This window comes from Crinia signifera, chromosome 1 (assembly GCF_055691185.1).
Source record: "Crinia signifera chromosome 1, ASM5569118v1, whole genome shotgun sequence".
Classification (NCBI taxonomy): domain Eukaryota; kingdom Metazoa; phylum Chordata; class Amphibia; order Anura; family Myobatrachidae; genus Crinia; species Crinia signifera.
In genome coordinates, this window is record NC_139217.1 from 215,358,244 (window position 1) to 215,383,413 (window position 25,170).

At 45.0% G+C, this 25,170-nt stretch overlaps 1 protein-coding gene across 1 annotated transcript in view; it reads left to right on the forward strand.

Moving 5' to 3' along the window:
• LOC146068713 (protein unc-13 homolog A-like) overlaps positions 1-25,170 on the forward strand; it is a 334,746-nt gene that overhangs the window by 106,292 nt on the left and 203,284 nt on the right. Inside the window, exons 12-14 of the mRNA XM_083179255.1 lie at positions 3,997-4,081; positions 8,046-8,098; positions 22,168-22,246. Of these exons, the coding sequence (XP_083035381.1) occupies positions 3,997-4,081; positions 8,046-8,098; positions 22,168-22,246 (217 nt within the window). The remainder of the gene's footprint in view (positions 1-3,996; positions 4,082-8,045; positions 8,099-22,167; positions 22,247-25,170) is intronic.

Consider the following 25,170-nt stretch of genomic DNA (forward strand, 5'->3'; position numbering starts at 1 on the left):
GATGTGGTCTGAGCGGCAACTAACTACTTGCAGTCATCTGCACATTTTCAGAGGAGCAATCAGATCTGAATTAGGCCGATTATATTTCGTGAGGAAATGAAGCAGTATTAAAAATGTCTGCACAAATTGGTTTGTTTAAAACTCCAAAGACCATGAAATGTCCTGTCTGGAATGGAGAGTGATGTGACCCAACCCAGCAATCGCTGGGTGTTCACTAGATGATTGACACCTGGCACTGGGCGTTGGGAGGGAAGGTTGCATCAGCTGCCCCAATCTAACTACGACCATGGCAGCCCTAGACTTACTCATTAGCTGCACACAGGGGGGAAATCCATTTGATGGTGAGTGTTGCTGAATGGGTTTCACATGTTCGCACGGCTGCAAATGCGTATGTACAGGTTCGGGGAGACACTCTGGCGTGGTGGTGTTAACCTGATCGCTGGGCTGCGAAGGTTCGCAGGCCCAGTGACCAGTTCTGAATCTGGCCAATTACCCCCAACCCCCATTGCAGAAAAGAGTGAAACAAATCCAACTGCCCTTAGAGAAAACAAACAAACAAATTAGCCTTTAAATGTATAAATAAAACACATTGGCACACCCAGGAGAAAATGAAAACCCATTGGCCCCCAAAGAAAACAAAACATACAGTATTCCTGAGAGGAAAATAAAAATAATACATTGTCCCCTACAAGTAAAATAAACACACTGGACCCGACGGGATGAAAAAAACAGAATGGTCTCAAAAGGAAAAAACAAAGACACTGGTCCCTACCGGAATCAATAAAACACATTGGCCCTGCACTCCTTCCCCTTGCGCTACCCACATGCCCTCCCACTATGATATTGGGCCAGATTGGATGGATGGTATTGCAGAACTGAACACAAGTGACTTTGTAATTCTGTCCACCAAAATGCAAATGTGGCAGGAGGTGCCTGTATGAAAGCTAATGCCAACTCATAATAGGGGTGACGCATAGGGGATCAAGCAAAGTCTCCCCAACATTGCTGGTTCCCATTATTAGTTGGCATTAGCTAGTGACATAAAGCTATGCTTTTCACCAATTTTGAAATTGAATCAGGTCAACGTCCTTTTCTACAGTGGAAAGCAATGGAAAATTACATACGTTGCGGGAGAAATAAAGAATTTTTGGTAAATTGTTGAAAGCTGAGATACAGAAAATGTCAGAGGATGTGCTTATCTCAGCTTTATAAATAGATCCGTATATGTTAAACTATTTTGATAAACATGGCAAGTAACATTGAAAAGTAAAGATGTGAATGCTTGTCAGAATATGTGTGTGGTTACATTTTTTTGCACGGTCTCTGCTAAGGATTGTGTTTACCTGGTTTGAAAAGCAGACATTTACGGGTAAATATTCTATTGAAGATGGGATGTTGCTCACAGCAACCAATCAGATTATATCTATTATCTTCTAGAAAGTGCTAAATAAATAAGTAGAAGTAGAATATGATTGGTTGATATAGGCAACATCCCATCCTCAATAGAACTCCCATCTTTTTAAACTACTCCTTAATGCGTACTAACACCCTGAGCTAAATTTGCTAAGCTCTGTCTTTTCTGAAGGTTTGAAACCACCACACATTCATGCAATAACTTCCAAACCTCTGGATTTATATTCAGTGATTTCAAACAGTATTCCAAAACCATAGATGCAATGCCTTACAGTATTCAATTACCAGGAAAATAACTCCACAAAACCGCTGCATTTGTCTGGCCAGTCGGCATAAACTTGTACCTGTAATGAGGGCATATCATTTGTGAGAGTGATATTATTTTATTAAATTTATGAGTGGGGACAAGTACTGGGTTATTTTTGTCAAGACATAATTATTTATTATGTTAAAGTGGTGATATTAATTTTTAAATGTTTTTATGACTGGGGCAACATTTATTATTTCATGTCTATAATATTTTGCCTACTTTATACAATAAAAAATATACATTAGTTTACATTTTTTATGTCCGATTTCAAGGCTTATTATTGCCACTCTCTTAAATATTAAGATTTAAATTCCTATCCGTGTACCTGCACAACTTCTGTAATATTCTAGTATATATTAGAGATGTGCGGCGGACACTTTTTCGGGTTTTGGATTTGGATCTCCCTTCGTGTTTTGGATCTGCATTTTTTGGGGGGAAAAATGCAAAAAAAATTCTAAAATAACAGAATTTGGGCCTGTTTTTGTCCCTAAAGTATTATTAACCTCAATAACATTAGTTTCCACTCATTTCTAGTAAATTTTGATCACTTCACAGCTCACAAAATTGTTTTCATTTACTGTAGTTGGGTCAAAAGGTTATACCGAGGTAGCTGGATGACAGCTAAGCAGTGGGCATCACATACATGTGGATCTTACACTTCCAACCTGGCACATCTTGGAAGCAGAGCGGCACTGGGGCAGACAGGGTGGCAGTTTAATAAATTACCCCAAAAAAAGAAATGCTCCAAAGAGCAAAAAATACAAAGAGGTATCAGCCTTGTCATGACTGGTGGTAGCAGCTTCAGCACTTCTATCAGGTTGCTGATCTCCCACTATTTCCTCATCCATCATCCTCCAAAAATGCATTTTTATTTTATTTATTACTTTTATTTATTTTTCTTACTTTACACTGGACACAGCCTGTCACACTGGACACAGCCCCTTGGACACTGGACACTGCCCCTGGACACTGCCCCTGGACACAGCCCCTGGACAATGGACACAGCCTCTGGACACAGCTCCTGTACACTGGACACAGCCGTCACACTGGACACTGCCCCTGGACACATTCCCTGGACACGACACAACCCCTGTACACAGCCCCTGTACACTGGACACAACCCCTGTACACAGCCCCTGTACACTGGACACAACCCCTGTACACTGGACACAGCCCCTGTCACACTGGACACAGGCCCTGTCACACTTGACACAACCCCTGTACACAGCCCCTGTACACTGGACACAGCCCCTGTACACTGGACACAGCCCCTGTACACTGGACACAACCCCTGTACACTGGACACAACCCCTGTACACTGGACACAGCCCCTGTCACACTGGACACAGGCCCTGTCACACTGGACACAACCCCTGTACACAGCCCCTGTACACTGAACACAACCCCTGTACACTGGACACAGCCCCTGTACACTGGACACAGCCCCTGTACACTGGACACAGCCCCTGTACACTGGACACAACCCCTTTACACAGCCCCTGTACACTGGACACAACCCCTGTACACTGGACACAGCCCCTGTGCACAGCCCCTGTACACTGGACACAGCCCTTGTACACTGGACACAGCCCCTGTAAACTGGACACAACCCCTGTACACTGGACACAAACCCTGTACACTGGACACAGACCCTGTCACACTGTACACAGGCCCTGTCACACTGGACACAAGCCCTGTCACACTGAACACAGCCCCTGTACAGCCCCTTGTACACTGGCCACTGCAGCCCCTGTACACTGGACTTGTGTACAGCAGCCCCTAATCAAGTGAGCAGCAGCAAAATCATATATTATTATAGCACAGCACACAGCACAGAGCACAACCACCCTCTTCCCTCTCCTATGCTGGAGTAAAGATGGCGGGGCGCGCGTGCGTCTTATATAGAATCCAGATCCCGCGAGAATCCGACAGCGCGACAATGACGTTTTGCCTCTTTTTCGGTCCGGAATTCAGGCGGGAACTCCCGAGCCGACTCGGATCCTGACTCGGATCACCATATTCGGATCTGCGGGATCACGGCGATCCGAAACCCGCTCATCTCTAGTATATATGTGGAAGGGACTCTTGTTCCAATCTAGAAGTGGGAAGAAAATCCTTTGATAGTGCTGACTCTTAGTAATTGCTGTTTGTCTCTTGCACATTGTGCAAGACTACAGTATATCTTACTTTACTGGAGATATTTTATTGATATTGAGGCTTTATAAGTTTGACTTTTTTGTCCAGCATTATAACATATATAATATCTTATCCAGTTACAGGGATGATGATTCCAGCATGTCAAGAGCTAAGTCAAATTGGTTGAGAGCATTCAACAAGGTGCGGATGCAGCTTCAGGAGGTATGTATGAATCTGATGGGCATAAAGACTCACTATCTGCTGGAGATAATCATAAATAACAGCTTTGTTTGATTCTTACTGGCACACTTTTTTGAAAATTTCAGACAATGCTTCATACATATTTGTAGGTGATCCAAAACAGGGTTTGATCATGTGATTTTACTTTGCCCTCAGTTAGAGTGAATACGCTAAGATTTGTTATGTTTAATATGACATTGCTCCACATTATTCCCATCACCATTTGTGTTATCCTCTCTGATTGTCATTTTATGTTTTCATGTTTTGATTTATTTATTTTGTTTATTTTTATTTTTTGTGTCATTTTGTGATTTTTTTTCATTCAGAACGGCTCCCTCTCTCCGCCCCTTCCCTGCTCACACCCTCTTCCCAAACATCACTCTGTCCCATTGGCAGATTCCAGAGATATCCAGTGCAGGTAGGTGAGGAGTGAGTTGCTTATCTCAAAATGCTAAGAAATACATTAGCACATTGATCTAGTATGATAACATTAAAGGGAAAGATTTTTCATATCTTGGAGAGAGATTTAGTAGTTACCAACCAATCAGTTTTTTTCATTTTACAGGTTGTCACCAGGGCCGTAGCTGGGGGGTCATGCACTCCGGGCGCTGGAGGGGCGCTGTCAGGTCCAGGGACAGCCAGCGGAGATCTGGTGACAGGAAGCGGGGTTCCGGGTAGCTGCTGTAGCGGCAGCTTGACTCCGTCCGTCTCTATTCTCTCCTACTAGCATTGCGGCGGGAAGCGCTGGTGATAACTTTAAAAAGACTTGCCGGCAAGTCTTTTCAAAGTCATCACCAGTGCTTCCCGCCGCCACGCTAGTTTCGGCCCTGCTGTCACCACTTTATCTCTCCACAATTGGATGAATCTCTCCTTATGGAGTTATTCAATTGGTGCCAAAGTTTTTGCCTAGGAAAAAAAAATGCACTTTAAAAAAAAAAAAAATACTTCAAATTTCAAAGTGCAGATCTGTCGACTAGGCGAAGAATTCATCATGGTCGAAAAACACGTGGATCTGTGAATTCCTCTGCCATTTTTGCCACATTCTTAGTCAGTTTTTGATGATTTTGACCCTCAGCAAAAAAGGACTTAAAAATGGAAATATACACCTGCAATTGAATACAAGGTGTTCAAAAACATTCCTTTTTTTGGCCAGCCAGAAAAACGGGGCAAATTGTATACCCCATAAGACTGATATATGAATACTGGTTTGTGGCCATCAGAGAATCATAGATGTTTCCGCATACAAAATTGCTAGATGTATGGTGTTACGAATCTTGTGATTAATACACATTTACACAGTTGCGTGGGAGTTGATATATCACTCACGCCAGGCATTTAGCATTGTGTGGCATATTTAAGGCCCATACACATTGGGCAATTTTAAGCTGAAAGTTTGAGCGTCTTTCAGCTCAAAGCCGCCCAGTGTGTATGGCCCCGCGATGAGCGGTGATGCGCACTCCCACATCATCACCAGGAAAGTCGTTCATGTGCTTTTATTACCAGCAGATGAGCGGCTTTGTGGATGGCTTTGCAAACATGTAAAATATACAATGTCCCAGTTCTTTGATTCAAGCAGTAAATTCTGAGATGATCCTGTACGTATCTTATCCACCTTTGTAGAAGGGGCTAAAATGTATAATAATATGAATATGGAAATAAATGTGGAAGTAGAACAACACACCCTACTCACATTGAATAGGGATTTTACGCTATGTATAATGGTTTCTTTGTACCAGTGGAGCATTAGGCCACTATTTGCATACCTTGCTCACCCCATTAAGAGGAATATTAAACATGTAAAGGTATCTTTTTAAATACGAATAGACAAGATTAGGTGGCGTAACACACTTACGAGAAGGAATGTATATTCAACGCTTATAGCAGTTTCTTTTAGTCTCCTTCACAAATAAACCGTTTGGCAATCTCTTTAGTACTGCTGGATAGAAGTAGGTGGCGTACCCATTATAGGAAGCAGTATAAGTGTTGAATACGCTTACGCTTCTCGTAAGTGGGGTACGCCACCTAATCTTGTCTATTCGTATTTAAAAATATACCTTTACATGTTTAATATTCCTCTTAATGAGGTGAGCAAGGTATGCAAATAGCAGCCTAATACTCCACTGGTACAAAGAAACCTTTATACCTAGGGTTAAATCCCCATTCAATGTGAGTGAGGTGCGTTGTTCTACTTCCACATATATTTCCATATTCATACTATTATACGTTTTAGCCCCTCCTATAGAGTTGGATAAGATACATATAGGATCATCTCAGAATTTACTGCCTGAATCAAACAACTGGGACATTGTATAATTTACACGTTTATTTTATTTGTATATTTTCACATATCTGTTGAGCATCGTTCACTGGTTATTCATTGGGATCATCACAAGAGTTACTTACCTCATATTTTAGGACACCATAGAACCATCAGGATTGAAGAAATCAGAGACACTCACACAAAAAGCAAAATATATTTGGAAAAACATAATATAAACGTGTTTAATCATTTTATGTTTATGTTTAATATTTTATCAGTGTGTATATATTTTTCACATTATTCACATTTGTTGCACCACTAGATCATGTTGATTACACCCTACTTCTTTTGTCCACTAAGTTATAGATCTGGTGAGATCTATCTAGGTATCAACTATCTTAAGGCAGCATTGTGCCCTGTACTACTCACACTAATCCTTTTCTTCTACTGAGTACCATATATACTCGAGTATAAGCCTACTTTTTCAGAACATTTTTTATGCTGAAAAAGCCCCCCTCGGCTTATACTCGAGTGAGGGTCCCACTTGAGTCAATAAGTTTTCCCAGTTTTTTTGTTGTAAAATTAGGTGCCTCGACTTATACTCGAGTATATACGGTATGTTAGTTTTCCAGGCAGTTGTGATTATCCACAAATTGTGTTATTCGGCCCGATTCAGTCCTGATTGCAGCCGTGCAACTTCACACAGCGGCCACGATACCTGTAAGCGAAGAAATCCTGGTACTTTTTTCCTTGGCTAACCGTTTGCAAGGTGATTGACAGGAAGCTGGTGTCTGAGGGTGGTAACGTGTTAGAAGGAGTGCTAAATAAATTCCATGTGTGTCAGAAAAGCAGTAGGGGTACCTAGGAAAATGCAGGCCTGCCCAACCTGTCAGCTCCAGTCTCAATTAGGCTGAATTCATCACAGCCACCAAGTGAGACCCTGACTACTCTGAGCTTGCCATGAGTGATCAGTGGAAAAACCATTTGATTACATCATCCATACTGCCCATCTATTCACACAGTGAGCACATTCATTCATAAGGTGGGATTTCACTATAGCAGGGTGGCGTCTCCTTGTTCACTACCCACTGCAAATTCGCACAGCAGCGATCAGGTCTGGATCGGGCCCATTATTCTGAGTAGTTCTAGCTCTTTATTTTAAAGTTTCCATTTTTTTTATGTTATTATAAAAGTGATCCCCTGTTATAAACCATTTTAGAGTCCATGGTGTTTTGAGCCTTAGAGAAGATAATTTTGTGTATTGTAAAATCACAGCATAATCTCCTTATCACTGATCATGATAAATTCTAGTAACTTCTACTTTTACCTTGATAAATGTTGATGTTTAATATATTATATTCTGTAAAATATTTCAGATGTAGTGGATCTTTAGTGTCATTGGATCCTTGACTTGTACATATCTGAACATGTATTTTGCAGGTCGGACAGTGGTAACATGCGTCCGTCATGATGAAGTAGTACCTACTATATGAAATGTTGGCAAAAATGTTTGCAGATTTTTTGATGTATCTTTAATTATGAATAGAAATAGCACACTTGTTTATAAAGTTATTTGATCTAAGTTTAATGTGTTTCAGTGATTGTGCACGAATACAGTATGTACTGTCTGTATAGTACTTTAAATGGGTGGTGCCTCAATTTGACTTATTCTTATTTTTCTTTCAGGCCAGAGGAGAAGGTAGTGGAGAGAGGTCAAAGTCTCTGTGGTTTAAAGATGGGTATGTGAAACTGGTGTCATTTACACTCCCCATTATTGTAATCTGAGATCATATGTGTAAAAAGGGCAGTTGTTAGGCGCAGCTTCAGGCGCCATCGCCGTCCGGGTCCGCTGGCAACGCCCCGAGCTTCCACCGCCAGTGTCCCAGCAGGGGGAGGAATTTGCCGGACGTACCCGACGTCACGGTGCTAGAGGGGGCGGCAGATTCATATAAAAGCCGGCGTGCCTGACCCACAGGCGCCGGTTATAGCGTCTTGCTTGTTTAGCCCAAGTCGTGTTCCCGGTTCAGGAGTCTGCCTGGAGGGTTTCTTTGTCCTGCTGGTTCCTTGCTGCAGTTGTTCCTGGCGCCCGTGGGCATCCTCGGCCATTGGAGTCTGCTATCCTTGGAAGCTTGGAGGTCCTTGTCTGTGGTCCTGTCATCTCCCAGATAAGTCAGGGGTCACCCTGCAAATACCTCCTGCTTTGTCTATATTATATCATCTTTTGAGCATTGTTGCCATTGTCTTTATATTATATCATCTTTTGAGCATTGTTGCCATTGTCTTTATATTATATCATCTTCTGAGCATTGTTGCCATTGTTATATATATATATATACCACCGTCACGCATTGTTGCGTTCAGCCATCAGTTATCTCCCAGTGTAGTTACTCCTTGGGAGTCCGGGGCCCCTTGCCTCATGTGGGTTTTAGGTAGCTGTCCCCTTGCTCTCCTTTGGCCTTGGTGGGCGTGTTGTCTCTCTTAAGACCAGGTGGCATCGGGGTTGGAGCTGGACTAACCGGCTCCTTCGGACGCGGCTATTATTGGCGAAGCCTAGTTCCGCACACGTCCGCCAACCCCAGCTCAAGGCCACGGAGGTAGGGCAGGCGAAGGGGTCCCGGATCCTTACAGCAGTGTTGCTTTACTTTATTTCCTTTTACAGATCTGTCCTCCTGCAGTCATGCAAATAATCCTCCCTGCCATGCCAGGTCCAGTGAGACTCTGCTAGTGCTGAGTATCTTTTTTTGCCAAAAGTGTATCTTATTCACAACGCCATGGGACTAGAATGCACCAGGGGCGAAATGTAATAGGGTGTGATTTTTGGACGAGTTCCAAACTCGCCAGAAATCGCACCTTTAAAAATCGCGTTTTTTGCCGCGAATTCGCATATGTAATGAGATGCGAATTAGCGGCAAAAAATGCGATTTGCCGCGATTTCGGGCGATTTTTAGTCATGAAAATGTGCGCATTTTCAGTCATGAAAATGTGCGCATTTTCAGTCATGAAAATGTGCGCATTTTCATAAATGCGATTTTGTGCAAAAAAAAAAAAGTTTAAAAAAAAAATGGCGTGGGGTCCCCCCTCCTAAGCATAACCAGCCCCGGGCTCATTGAGCCGGACCTGGTTCCAAAAATACGGGGGACAAAAAATCTGGGGGTCCCCCGTATTTTGAAACCAGCACCGGGCTCCAACAGCCCGCGGTGTCATGCCACAGCCGGGGGGCACTTTTTATACAAGGTCCCCCGGCCAAAACATGAGCACCGTGGCTGGTCAGCCTTGGACGGGGTACCTGGAGGAGTGGGGACCCCCTCAATAAAGGGGTCCCCCCCCCAGGCTTCACCCGTCCAGGGCTGAAGCCCGGGGCTGTCACCGGCGTCCGTGGCCAGTGGACGCCGGCCTGATAGGGTTAAATCCGTCATACGTTACATTGCTTTATACCGGAGAACTACAAGTGCCAGCAGACCTCCCCCGCATGCTGGGACTTGGAGAACCACAAGTCCCAGCATGCAGGGCATTAATGGGCCCGCTGGGACTTGTAGTCCACCTGTAAAAAGAATGTTTATAAAAAACACACACACAGAGAAGTAAAAGTTTATTACACACACACACCTCACTTTTACACCAGCGTTAGTTACCATTCCTGGATCCAGCGCTGGTCTGGCTGCTTCACAGCCGGCTCCCCCCGCACTGACAGGCAGCGGGGAGAACCGGCTTTCTCCGTTGCCTCTAACAGCTTCTGTAGCGCTGTTCCAGCGCTACAGAGGCTGAGAGCGCGATTGGCCAATACGTCTCCATGGAGACGCATAGCTCAGTCCTGATTGGCTGAGCTATGCGTCTCCATGGAGACGCATAGCTCAGCCAATCGCGCTCTCAGCCTCTGTAGCACTCGGACAGCGCTACAGAAGCTGTTAGAGGCAACGGAGAAAGCCGGTTCTCCCCGCTGCCTGTCAGTGCGGGGGGAGCCGGCTGTGAAGCAGCCAGACCAGCGCTGGATCCAGGAATGGTAAGTATCGCTGGTGTAAAAGTGAGGTGTGTGTGTGTAATAAACTTTTACTTCTCTGTGTGTGTGTTTTTTATAAACATTCTTTTTACAGGTGGACTACAAGTCCCAGCGGGCCCATTAATGCCCCGCATGCTGGGACTTGTGGTTCTCCAAGTCCCAGCATGCGGGGGAGGTCTGCTGGCACTTGTAGTTCTCCGGTATAAAGCAATGTAACGTATGATGGATTTAACCCTATCAGGCCGGCGTCCACTGGCCACGGACGCCGGTGACAGCCCCGGGCTTCAGCCCTGGACGGGTGAAGCCTGGGGGGGGGGACCCCTTTATTGGGGGGGTCCCCACTCCTCCAGGTACCCCGTCCAAGGCTGACCAGCCATGGTGCTCATGTTTTGGCCGGGGGACCTTGTATAAAAAGTGTCCCCCGGCTGTGGCATGACACCCCGGTGCTGGTTTCAAAATACGGGGGACCCCCAGATTTTTTGTCCCCCGTATTTTTGGAACCAGGACCGGTCCAAGAGTCCGGGGCTGGTTTCAGAAATACGGGGGACCCCTATGCTTTTTGTCCCCCCGTATTTTTGGAACCAGGTCCGGCTCAATGAGCCCGGGGCTGGTTATGCTTAGGAGGGGGGACCCTACGCCATTTTTTTTTAATAAAACCACTTTTACACATTTTTATTAACAGGACCATGCACAGATCTCAATGATCTGTGCATGGTTCGGTCAAATTCGCCTGTCAGAACCTGGTCTATTTTTTTTGCGATTTTTGGTAACATTTACCAAAAATCATACCCTATTACATTTGCGAGTTGTATACTTTATAATGGGAAAACATCTGGATGCGAATTGAAATGTGACTAAAAATCGCACTTCTAAAAGTGCGATTTCGCGGTAAAAAGTGTGATTTTTTTACCGCGATTTTCAACCTATTAAATGTGCGATTTTCGGAAAATGTGCGATTTCGGCCGTTTTTGACCCAAAATCGCACATGTCCAAAAATCACACCCTATTACATTTCGCCCCAGGAGTCTGTGCTGATTAAATTGATACACTTATATATGTGTCTCTGATCTGCATATGAAGTGCATTTGTAGTGACCATGGCTTTTTTCCCATGCCAAGTTCTGTTGTGCTTCATATTACACCAGTTTAATAAATTAATCATAACGGTCTCCTGCTGCATCCAAGTCACATCACTTTGCGACTAAAGGGGTGTACACATGGTGCAATTCTTTTTCTATTCAATCCCAATTCAATCAGGACCGAATCGCACAGCGCAGTATATACATTCGAGTTAGACTATATAGTACAGCTCTACAGTCTATTTTTCTATTCAATTTCAATGCCGCATGGCCGCAAATCGGGATCAAATCGATTTTGATTCGATTTTGCTTATACTGTATAAGCAAAATCTAATTGAAAAATATATTAAATTTAACCGTGTGTACACTTAATAAGATGCATTTAAGGCAAAGACAACTGATGCCATCAGGGTTGCATGAGATCTGGAGGCTCACGCCAACCAGACATCACCAGCTACATAGTGTATGGAAGCTAGATGTATGAGAACACATCTGGATCACATCATATTCTGTTTGGTTGCTGTCATCAATAAAGTATCAGTGGAGCTGATCATTACTGGGTGGGGGTGGTAAAACTTAACTCACCAATGAGAAAAACATTATTTTTAAATAAACTTCTACATGCCTTCCATAAAGAAACTAATGCTTATGAAATCTGCCAAGTCTTATCACCATTGGGGCTGCTTGCTGCAGTAGTAGCAGTGCTATTGTTAACATTGACCCTTGGTAGATATGCAGAAACTGACATATACTACTCAGTGGCGTAACTAGAAATTTTGCGCCCCCCTGCCAAAAAAGTTTCTGGCGCCCCCCCCCAAATATATTAATTACATTTCTTTACCTATATGCTCGTTGCCGGGGGTTTCCATGCTCATTGCCATGGGTTGCAGTCACTGTACGCACTGAGCTCCCCTGACAGCGAGAGGGGAGAAATATGGTCAGATAGGGGGGAGAGATGAAGGGCAAGGAGAGGGGAACAGAGGGTGGGCAGGGAGAGGGGGATAGATGCTGGGCAGGGAGAGGGGTATAGAAGCTGGGCAGGTAGAGGGTGGTACATATGTGTAGAGAGAGAGAGTGGTGCAGATATGGGGAGAGGGGGCAGAGGGTGGGGAGGAGACAGATGCTGGGAAGGTGGGGACAGGTGCTGGACAGAGAGGGATGGGGGACAGATAATGGGCAGTGAGAGGGGGACATATGCTGGGCAGGGAGAGGAGGAGCATAAAAGTGCTTGCTGCCTATGGGTCTGCTAGTAGTTTTATGCAAGATCCCCACCGCAATAAACTGTGCAAGTGTCACACGGATTCACCGGGGTTAATCCTCCTGGCACCTAATTGAATTCCCCAGGAAGTGTTCAGCATCCTGGCGTTCAACATACCAATGCTGGCATCCCCGCACCAGAATCTTAACATTAATTAGGATGCCAACTACCGGGATGCCAAACGTAAGTATACTGGGGCTGGTTAGAGTCAGCTTGAGGAAGGGGGTGTTATGCCACTAGGGGGGCACTAAGAGTTAGCCTGCAGGTGGGGATGGTTAGGGTTAGGCTGCAGGTGGGGGGAAATTTGAGTTAGGCTGCAGGTAGGGATGGTTAGGTTTAGATGGTGAGGTACAGGGGTTAGGGTTAGGCAGTATTTGGGAGGGTTAGGACTAGACACATAGAAGGGGCACTTAGGTTTATGATGCAGGGCAGGGGTGGGGGGATTAGGTTTAGGCAGCAGGTACAGGGGTTAGGGGAAGAATTAGGCTGTGGGGACAGGATTCCCTCCTTTGGGATGCTGGTGTCGGTATTCTGCCCGCCGCATCCCAATTCCCGGCCATCTGTATGTATCCTTAATTCCGCCCATAGTCTAAACATATTCTAAGCAAAATGACACCCCACATCAGCAAAGTTTTTATATGTCACACTGACATATATATTGTGTGATAGATAGATAGATAGATAGATAGATAGATAGATAGATAGATAGATAGATAGATAAGCTCTCCCCTCCCCCAAGACACTTACCCATACCTCCCAACTGTCACGATTTTAGAGGGACAGTCCCGATTTTCGGGTACTGTCCCGCTGTCCCACCCGCGGCAGGCATTGTTCCGCTGCGGGGGGTGGCAGTTGGGAGACCCCCCAATCTAGTAGAATAGACGCTGTGCGCATGCGCACAGCGTCTATTCTCATATGAAAATGAGGTCGTGGCTAATTAGCATAAGCCACGCCCTCATTTGCATATGCCCCGCCCCCTTTTCGGAGTGTCCCTATTTCTTCATGTCAAAAGTTGGGAGGTATGCTTACCTGATTAATGAAAAGGTGGAGTAGCCATGCAGCAGGGTCTTCTGCTCTCTGGAGTATCTTCACCCCTGACCTCTGTGTCTCTCATCCCAGCCTCAGGCTCCTGGGGTTCATCAAAACGTTATCCTTCAGCTCCTCTGGCCCCGCCCCTTTTCCTCTCTCTCTAGTGATTCTATGACTGAAAACTTTGGCTGCTGATTGAAGGACGGCGGCCATCTTTTTGTAGCCCTATGGGGGCAGCCATTTTTGTTAGCTCAGGCTACAGCAGCTACAGGAGCAGTAGGACCAGCCTCTGCCTAACAGGCAGCAGCTACGATCGTGAGTAGGGGGGAAGGGTTTTTCTTTTTACTGACATGTCATACACACACTGTCACACTCACTCAGTGTGCCGGGCCGGCACTCGGCGCCCAAGCAGCCCCTGCTCCTCCAAGCAGCAGCGGGGGCTGCCTTACAGTATCTACGCCACTGATACTACTTGAATCCTTTCACCATTTAATGGTCTCCATGGTGATAAATCCTTGTATTCTGATTGAATTACTTGTCTAATTTTCAATTCAAATTCACTAAATTATTTGAAGGCTGTAAACTCATTATTTTCTCTTATATATTTGGCCAGATTTGTCACTCTGGGCGGGATGTATTAATATACATCGCCGCCCTTCGCCTAACAGCCGCGATGCTGCCGCATATGTACTAACATATGCGGCTAGCATCGGGTTGCAGTGACGGAGACCCCCACGATACCTGTGATGTGGTCTGCGGGGGTCTCCGTCACCTCCCGGCGGCTGCCACCGTCCCCCTGCGTCTCCTCCTCCCACCTGAAGCCGGATGTCCTCCCGGCTGCGGCACCTGGGGGAGGAGGAGATCAAAGGAGGAAGGGGGGGGGGGCGCGTGGACAGCGGGCAGCGAAAGAAGCCCATAGGCTTCTATAGGGTATCGCCACCCAGAGGTGATACCCTGCCTAGCGAAAATGGGGCGGACGGGTATTGATACATAGGAAAATGTGGTAAAACGGGTGTTTTACTGCATTTTCCCGTTAGTACATCCCGCCCTCTGTGACTGTGTGTATAACGCTGGGTGAAGACATGGGCGGAGTCATAGGCTAATAGCCTATCAGCGCCTCTGCCCCCACCCACACACTAGCACAGTGACAGAGAAACAGCCTGCGGTGGCAGACACCCTCTGCCTCCTCTCCCTCCCTGTGCTGGGCTATGCTGATCAAATATATGAGATAGCCCACTGTTGCCTCAGCACGTTCCGAGTATCTAGAAATCCCCCTGGCCGCCCGATATATCTTACACCGGTTCTGATGTTTGCTCCGCGCCAGCCCCCGCCAGTGACACTAATCCGTGCTTCCCCCTGGCTCCCTCCTCCCTGTTGCTGTGGCTGCAATGAGCTGCAGATACAGCCACTGGCAGCCAGGGAGAGCACCTCTCAGACTGATGATGTCAGCCTGAGATGGAGAGAGGCAGAGGAGCAGCAGCGCTGTGGCCGGCCAGCTTTCTGAACAACGTGAGTGGGTTACTGTGGGCTCTGGGGTGTGGGGGGTGCAGGGAGTGAGGGTGGTGGTTCCCTGACAGACTCACTCCTTTGTGTGAGGGACATGGGAAATACATTTCTGCCTATGGGGGGGGGTTGTGACTTTCTGCTGTCTGCATTACACTCACAGACTCACTGTGACAACTCAGATCCCCCTCCAGTTCAGCTGCCCCCCACCCCCCACCCAAGGCAGACATATGAGACAAATTCAGATTATGAATATCCCCCCCCCCCCCTCACCTGATAGCTAAAACATAGCCCACTCAGCTATTTAGTGCTCCTGCAGCTCAGCCTCGAAATGCGGCCCCAGTCGGAGCCCAGCCACTGACACTGCATGCCGTCCGGCAGCAGAGTCCCAGAGCTCTGTGCATCTGCAGCAGGCCAAGCGCACCTTAGTACCAGTCGGAGAACTGATTATCTGCATCACATCCCTGCTTGCAAAGCTGCCACTGGGGACTAAGATTTGGGCCATACAAAAGCAGCGGGAAGAAAAGCTGCTTACCTTCCAGACCTCAGGTACAGCCAACAATGGGGATCACAGCAGAGGTCTCTATGCACAGGCCATGATATGTCCTTCCCTGTCTCTGCAGACAGGTCACCCACAGACCTGGATCCCTCTCCCATCATAAGAGGGGGAGGGCTCCTCTTGGGGTATGTCTTAAATTTAAGTCAAAACACATAAAACCTACTAAGTGGCCCATGTGAAAATATTCTTCACTACAAACCACCAACCTCGCTATAAAATTAATCATATTTTATTCCTATGTGAATTTTAAGCAGAGGCTACATAGTATTTATTTATTTATTAACAGTTTCTTATATAGCACATACATATTACGCAGTGCTTTACAGAGAATATTTGAACATTCACATCAGTCCCTGCCCCAGTGGAGCTTACAATCTATATTCCCTACCACATGTACACGCAGACATTCTAGGGTTAATTTTTGTTGGAAGCCAATTAACCTATCTGTATATTTTTGGATTGTGGGAGGAAACCGGAGTACCCGGAGTAAACCCACGCAAGCACGGGGAGAATATACAAACTCCGCACAGTAAGAGCCATGGTGGGGGTCGAACCCATGACCTCAGCGCTGTGAGGCAGTAATGCTAACCATTACACCATCCGTGCTGCCCCTAGTATTCATATATTTTTGGAACTTGACAAAACCTAATCTTTACCCTTCACCTAAGTTCACGATAAAAGTGTCTTTTGAACAATTTCAGTGCAGTCAGCAAGGTTTCAGCACATTTTAATAAACACTTCTCAGAAAATTTTAAATAAATATATTCAAAAAGTCCTTTACATGAATAAGAAATTGTTCATTCATCAATGCAAAATAACCTTATGAATAATACATCTTCTGATTCCAGTATAAAATGGTTGGCCATATCCTTATGACAGCTGTAAGCAGTCTTCTGCCACAGTGTTCTGCTCACCCTGAAAGACAGTTGGTGGATATCCACCCTGATATAGAATCACTTTGGTTCATCACATCTTTTTTCCCTGTCTGTGCCCATCTTAAAATTCCATTACAGAAATCAAGTGATGTTTATTCGATTTTGGGGATTGCATAATGTTTTTGCATTGTAAGCATTGTATGGGCTTTTTTTTTTGCGAAGCTGCTGCTTCCTGATGTGTTGGAGGTATACAGTAGATAGAGTCTAAAAAATTTCTGAAGCAGTAGAACTTGTATAAAGTAATAGATTAGAGAAGCAAATTTTTAGAAAAATCACAAAGCGTGACTTTTGCAGAGTCCAAGGTGTGCCATATTGTGCCATACATGGTACAGTAAAACCAAGATGTACGTGGACACATCTGTAAGTTTAAAATGGCACATGCAGTCAATGTAAAAGCACACCAGGTGTTGTATTGACTATGGATGCCACTGGCCAGATAAGGCCAGATGATTTTTTGCTTTTGTCCTTACATCTTTTTTTATTTTGTAACTGTTGAGGTAGGAGGGGGCAAAGGTCAGTAAATTGTGGTGCTGCTTTGGCATTTGGAGTCCCAAACATGAAGTGGGCAGTGACATGAATGGAGGCAACTGATAATGTTATGCCTAGGGGCGGTCTGACCCCTAAATTCAATCCTGGTCATTACTCTTTGCTGGAATGCTCTTTGTCTTTGTGTGGGTTGTTATTATCTCAGTCACAAATGAAGGCACGCTCATGCCCATATGAGGCAGTGCAAAGGCACCTGGAGACAGACACAGTGACCTGGTCTGTTATCATAAAGGCTGGGGTAATAAAATTGGTACTTGTGTATTATCACGGCGCCCACTACGGCATTTTCGTAGTGGGCTATTCACGGTAGTGAAATCGCATCGCATGCCATACTGTATGGCATGCGATGCAGTGGCGTCACTAGGGTTCGTGTCACCCGGTGTAGTAACTCATGGTGTCTCCCCCCCCCCCACACACACAATTGGCCTATCAGCAGGGGGCGTGGTCTGTACCGTGATTGTACTGTGTGCTTGCAGTTTGAGTCAGCACACCTATTCCAATCTTCCAAGTATTACAGCAGTGCTGTATAAGTTGATTGATAGATCAGTCCCTGCATTTTTACAGGCTACTTAAATCATTAAACACTGTTTATCCGTAATGCCAATTACACATTATGCCGCACACAGTGATGCCAATTACACAATAAGCTGCACACCGTGTGCCCATTACACGGCACACCATGATGCCCATTACGCTGCACACCGTAATGTCAATTACACAATACGCTGCACACCGTGATGCCCATAATTACGCCACACACCATGATGCCAATGACACAATACGCTGCACACCGTGATGCCCATTACACCGCACACCATGATGCCCATTACGTCGCACACCGTGATGCCAATTACACAATATGCCACACACCATGATGCCCATGATTATGCCACACACCGTGATGCCAATGACACAAAACGGCACACACCGTGATGCCCATTACACCATACACCGTGATGCCAATTACACAATACGCCGCACACTGTGATGCCCATTACACCACACACCATGATGCCCATTACGCCGTACACCGTGATGCCAATTACACTGCGCACCATGATGCCCATTACAACACACCATGATGCCAATTACACAATACGCCACACACTGTGATGCCCATTACACTGCACACCATGATGCCCGTACACCGTGATACCAAATATGGGGGCCTCAGGCCTAGCGCCCGGTTGTGGTGCCACGGGTCTAGTGCCCGGCTAATTGGAGCCACGGGCCTAATGCCTGACCTAGTGGGGCCACCGGGGAGTCCTTGGGCCAGCTCCACCTTCTATCTTCAGCCGGGGCGCTGGGTGCTTCCTCCTTTGCCTCCCGGCGGTGTCTGACGTCAGACGCCAGGGGTGGGGCAGAGTACGGCGCGGCGAGCGCTGATTGGCTCGCCGCGGCCGTTTCCTATTGGCTCGCTATTTGGGAGTCGTGATTGGCTCCCACGCATGCAGCGTTTTCCATTGGTGGCCAAAGGCGCCAATTTCAGTGTCAGTGAATCCATTAAAAAGATAGGGTGCGATAAAAAATCGGGTACTTGTGTACTAGCATGGCGCCCATCGCATCGCAGACCATAAGGCATGCAATGGTATGGGATGCGATGGCAGCTGATGTTATACAATTTTAAATTGTATACCATTGAATTGTATGGCATTGTATGCCATTCTATCGCATATACAATGGCATGCGATTTAAAATTGTATAAGCACCCTAAAGGGTTTTCCCATGTTAAAAGTGGCCCCTATAAGTTAATTAAACGTGTTGGGTGCTTACTATGTTCAAAGCACCCCCAACGGCACCCCCACTATCAACGCCAACCCGAAGCGTGGCGAGCGCAGCGAGCCTGCGAGTGGCAGCGGTACGCGTCCTACGACCTTTTCATACCCCACTATCCATGTCGGCGTGTAGTTGATATTATATAGTGTGGCGAACGCAGCAAGCCACCGAGTACGAAGCGTGGTGAGCGCAGCGATCCCCGCCAGGGGACGCGGAATACATGTAAAGTAATACGCGTCCCCTCGCGGGGCATGCTGCGCTCGCCATGCTTCGGGCACGTTGGCTCGCTGCGCTCGCCACACTATAGAAATTCAACTCCACGCCGACGTGGATAGTGGGAGTATGAAAAGGTCGTAGGACGCGTACCGCCGCCCCTCGCGGGCTCACTGTGCTCGCCACGCTTCGGGTTCATATAATGACATTATATGTAATTTAATTGTATACTACAGTGATTTTCAACCTTTTTCAGGTCGCGGCACACCAGACAAGACTGAGGAAGACTGAGGAAGCTTTTTTGCGAAAGCGTACGCTCGACTTAACTACACACCTAGTGTGTCTAATACCCCACTCTCCCCTCCCCACTTATTGATTGTAATTTTGAACTGTTGGCTGCGTGCGGGGTCACCGTTGGACACGGTCCCCTACCTCAAGACACTGACACGGTATCTGGCGCCAGAACCGGTAGTGTCCCTGTCTGTTCTAAACCCACCAGAGCGAGGGAGTGCACGCAGGCACCCCTCTGATGCAGCTCTGTGGGAGAACACAGGACGTGGTACCACTGGCTCCAGCAAGCCAGCAGCAGCGCTGAGACGGAACTGTGTCCGTTCTCAGACGCTTGCCAGCGGCTGCCAGAGAGAGCCCAGGGTTTAATTGAAACATTGCAGATAATCGCAGTAACCCTGATCCACGTTACAAATAAATGTTTATTATAACACAGCCTAACAGCAATATAACTTAAGTCATTTGGGAGAATAGACAGTGGGGTTTCCACTAGGTGAAGGATTTCTATCCTTTTTATATCACTATATGTTGTCTCATGTCTTGTCTTATTTTCTTTTATATTTCGCAACCATTTTTAATGAATTAAATAAAAGTGACGTTTTATAAACATTTTTTCTCTCCAGGTGCACCATAAAAAGACACTCTTTTCTCTACAAATAAACAAGACTTCAAAATTGCCAAGGCACACCAAAATGTTTTAATCAAATATAAGATATACTGTATCCCTCATAGTAATTCCACACACCTGCCCCCCCCCACCTAGTTATTCCACATACAGTACCTGCCCCTCCTTAGACAGTCCAAGCATCAACTCCCCCTTACAAATTACATAAACAAATGCCCCTCCTTTGTTATTACAAGCACTCACCTGCCCCCTCAGATATTCCAAAAATATTGCGCACTTGTAAGTAGGGTTACCACCTTTTTGTTGAGAGATTCACGGACATTGGCCCACCCCTTGACACACCCACTGACCCGCCCCAGTCCCGCCCCCAGCCCCACCTTATGTTGATTTTTTTAAACCTTTGCTTCAATTTCATTCTTGATTTTGCATACCATAATTCCAGTTACATGTTATATCACACACATTAATGGCCATTACAAGTTATGCCACACATCGTGATGCCAATTACATGTTATGCCATATACCGCAATGCCCATTGCACATTTTAGTGAACTTTGTAATTCCGATTACACATAAGCCCACACATGATGCCCATGACATACTATGTAACACTCCGCAATGCCCATGACATACTATATAACACTCCGCAATGCCCATGACATACTATATAACACACAGCAATGCCCATGACATACTATATAACACACAGCAATGCCCATGACATACTATATAACACTCTGCAATGCCCATGACATACTATATAACACTCCGCAATTCCCATGACATACTATATAACACACAGCAATGCCCGTGACATACTATATAACACACAGCAATGCCCATGACATACTATATAACACACAGCAATGCCCATGACATACTATATAACACTCCGCAATGCCCATGACATACTATATAACACACCGCAATGCCCATGACATACTATATAACACACCGCAATGCCCATGACATACTATATAACACACCATACACATTTGACACATAAGTGCCACTAACCTACATGCTCAATGCCAGGGGCTTCATGCTCGATGCCAAGGGGCTTCATGCTCGATGTCAAGGTGGACTGAATTTGCTCGTTGCCAAGGGGGACAGAACTGTGCAGTGGCCCACTCCTGGCTCCCATCCGCTATTTGCAATTCAATGCACCGCCAGTAGTGTGCGGCAGGGAGGGAGGGTGGGAGCAGTAGGGTGGGAGGGTATCTGAGAGGGTATCTGCAGTGGGGTGGGAGGGTGGCTGGGTGAGTGCAGGAAGGTGGGAGAGTGGGTGGGAGTACACCATACTTAGACAGCCAATGGTTAGCCGGCCCGCTCACCTCACCCCCCTCACCCCCCCACCTCCTCCCAGTGTGCGTCCGTGTGCAAACCCCCCCTCCTGCCTGTGCTGACACACCGACGACCCCTCCCCCCTGTCAGTGTGCGTCCATGTGCGCACCGCCTGCCCGCTCACGGCTCCCCCGCTATGTACAAGAGAGAGACGTGCTGTGGTGCTATGTAATATTCATATCTCCTGCTGCTGGACCACTAGCCAATGGGCGCTCGCGGTCCAGCAGCCACCAGTTGGTGGACCGCAAGCGCCCATTGGCTAGTGGTCCAGCGGGATATATGATTATTGCATAGCAGCACAGCACGTCTCTCGAGTCCCGGACAGTGCACAGCGGGGGAGCCGTGAGCGGGTGGGCGGTGCGCACATGGATGCACACAACCAACAACGTCCAGTATGATGCCGAGCCGCCCGCCCGTCCCCCCTGTCAAAGTGAAACTCCACTGGTGAGTCGCCGTGACCCGAGGCATGGCGGCACACCTGTCAGAAAATGTCTGGTATACTACATTAAATGCATGCGATGCGATTTTACTACATTTGCGTACGTAGTAAAATCGGTTCGCCGTGATAATACACAAGTACCATAAAATTTTGCACTTTTTTCAACTGAACTTCAACTGCTGCATTGCTCATGTGTCATATTTCCTTCTCTCTCTAAGGCCTGCTGGTGGTCTCATAATTATAGACAGTATGCCAGACATTCGGAAAAGAAAACCCATACCTCTGGTCAGCGATTTGGTAAGTCTCCACAGAAAAATGACCTCCTTGAAGAATAACAGAGGTGATCTAGAGTTGTAAACAAGGGTATTTACTGTACCTGTCATAATTTCGATCATCAGAGGGAATATTTAAGAAGGAAAATGCATCCTTAAACTAGGATAAAAGTTGCATTTAGAATGTCCAGATACTTTAAACAAGAATGTGGAAGTGTGCAGACTCATATCTCAGTGTAAAATATGACATATTTGAGTTTAAAAGTTCATTTCAAATTGAAATCACTGAAAATTAAATGTCTTGTTATGTTATCACATTTATTAATCTCTATCTCTCATTTTTTTTTCATTCTCCCTTAATCTATGAAGGCAATGGTAAGTATGATTTAGTAAGTGTGTGTGTGTGTGTATGTATATATATATATATATATATATATATATATATATATAGAGAGAGAGAGAGAGAGTATATGTTCATGCCACTTTAGGCATGTTTAGAATATATATTATACAGCCAATGTCTCCAAGTTTATGTATGGTTACTAATTACCAGTTACACTATGAAATGAAGGTGTTCGCAGAACGGATTTTCTCTTAGTTTTTTTTTGTATATATATATTTTTTTAAATTTCTAAATTGGATAGGTGCGTCTTATCATGTATATCACAATGTGTAACCACTATACATAGTAGAACAGATCAGCTGGAATTATAGATAGTATTTATCCTTATTGCTGTAATGTTACTATTACCAATTGTATATCTGCTTTTTAACAATAATTGTTAATGGGGCTGAATGTCTACAGATTGGGCAGGATTAAGAAAGCAGCATATAGTATATCAGGGTCATTCTAATTGCCGGTGTATGAATAATGCTGCTTACTATCTGCTACAATCTATGCAGTCGGGAGCACAAAGATGTACTGTATTGGTGTACTGACAAGCACCAGGACTTGAGGGGAGATCACAGTCAGTATGTAACACCGTGACTCTCACCCCACCAGTCCCGTATCTCCACACTATGCCGTACAGGAGGAAACACCAGCTTTGTGTCTGTTCTGCACCGCCGTGTTCTCACACTCCGGCATAACAGGAGATCGTGGTCTGAATATGTTACCACGGCTCCTTGTCATGCTAACGGGCGACAGCGTCTGTGGGGAGATCGTGGTCAGTATGTGACGCTGCTACTCTTACGCTTCCAGACCCGTGTCGCGCACAGTTTCAACACTGCGTCACAGAGAGGGACGCACCGGCTACGTGCTGTATCTGCACCACCGCGCTATCCTATACGGCTCCTATCCGGTGTCCCCTCTGTTAGTGGATACTGTGCGCACTATTACTCAAATCCAAATAAATTTTAAAAAAGAAGGAACATTGGGGATTTTTACACACTATGTGTGTCTGGCCAACGCGCGTGTCGCTACCAGCTTCATCAGGACAAACCAGGTGGGTGCCCGGAAGTTCTTTAAATACTTACCCACCTCATGAATATTCATGAGTTCAGGCGTGGGAGTGTTCTCACTATGGATTACCTTTATTTGTTATGGACATCCAGTAAAGTTTTTCAAAGTGTCTTCACATTATATCCCACTTTATTTGACACAATTCTTATAGAGGATTCACTCGTACATGTACATAATTCAGATTCATAGAAGTAGAAGAAGGGGAAGGGAAATTATTGTAGATTATGTTAGGTTTGGGAATAGTGTATATTGTTTAGATATACATTTTTTTTATTTTTAAGAGAGTTAGTTGCTGTTACATCAACCACTGATGGATTTTAGGATAATGACATTTGTGTGTAGTAGGAATATTTTATGCATAAATGATTGTCTCTATTTGTTAACATAATGACCATCAGATTCTAATGAAGAATATACGGATAATGTTATCACTTGGATGTATTCATATAAATAAATATACTGTCCCCACTGCACTTTCATTATGAGTTCCATAATTTTAAGGCGTGTGGAAATATGTGTAAGACATATATTCTTGTGTATACACATATATATATATATATATATATATATATATATATATATATATATGTGCAGGGAAGGAATAAGACCTTGGCGACTAATTGTTGTGAGAAGTAATAAATAGTATATAAAAATATATATATAAAATTTTTATTGTAACAATATAAGACAAATATACAAAAGCGACCAGATGGGGGCGGACTGCTAGGATGACAAGCTTAAAATTTTAGGGAGTCAAAGATACATAAAAAAATATAAAAGAGGTTTTTATATATAAAAAAAGGGAGGGGGGATGGAATATAAAAAAGTACAAAATACAATGGATAAAAGGTAGAATAGTAATAGCAGCAAATTCAATAAAGAACGCTTATCTTTTTGAGAAGGTAGGAGGTCAGATACCCTAAATATATATATATAAAGGAGAATAAAACATGGTGATTATTAAAAATAATGAATTCATATAAATTATATATACGTTTATTTGCTGATCCTAGTTTTGTGCACTTTTAAATGATCTAGTGTGTAGTTACATGTATTGACCAAAATTATTATATGAAAGTGACTGAAATAATAAACTGTGATTAATTTCAAAATAGTGAGACAATGGTGAATAATTAATACCATCAATGTTACATATAATAACGTATGCATTGTGAAATGTGTATTATTGAGTTGGGATAGCTTTGTACCCTCTCGTATACAAAAGGGGGGGGGACAAAAGGGGGGATTTGTGAATGACCACACAACACTGAACAAAACCGTGAAAAACATTGTGGATAGGTATTAGCTGATAAGCAAATAATATCTTGTTTCACTTTTTATTTTTAATATCCTTATGATGACTATAATATGGTCTATATAAGTTGATCTGATATTCTGTGGGGTTATTCGTGAGTACTGGGTCCTGATTCTGTGACTCTGTCTTTAGTTATTTATCCTATATATCCTTCCCAATAAGTAAAGTACCC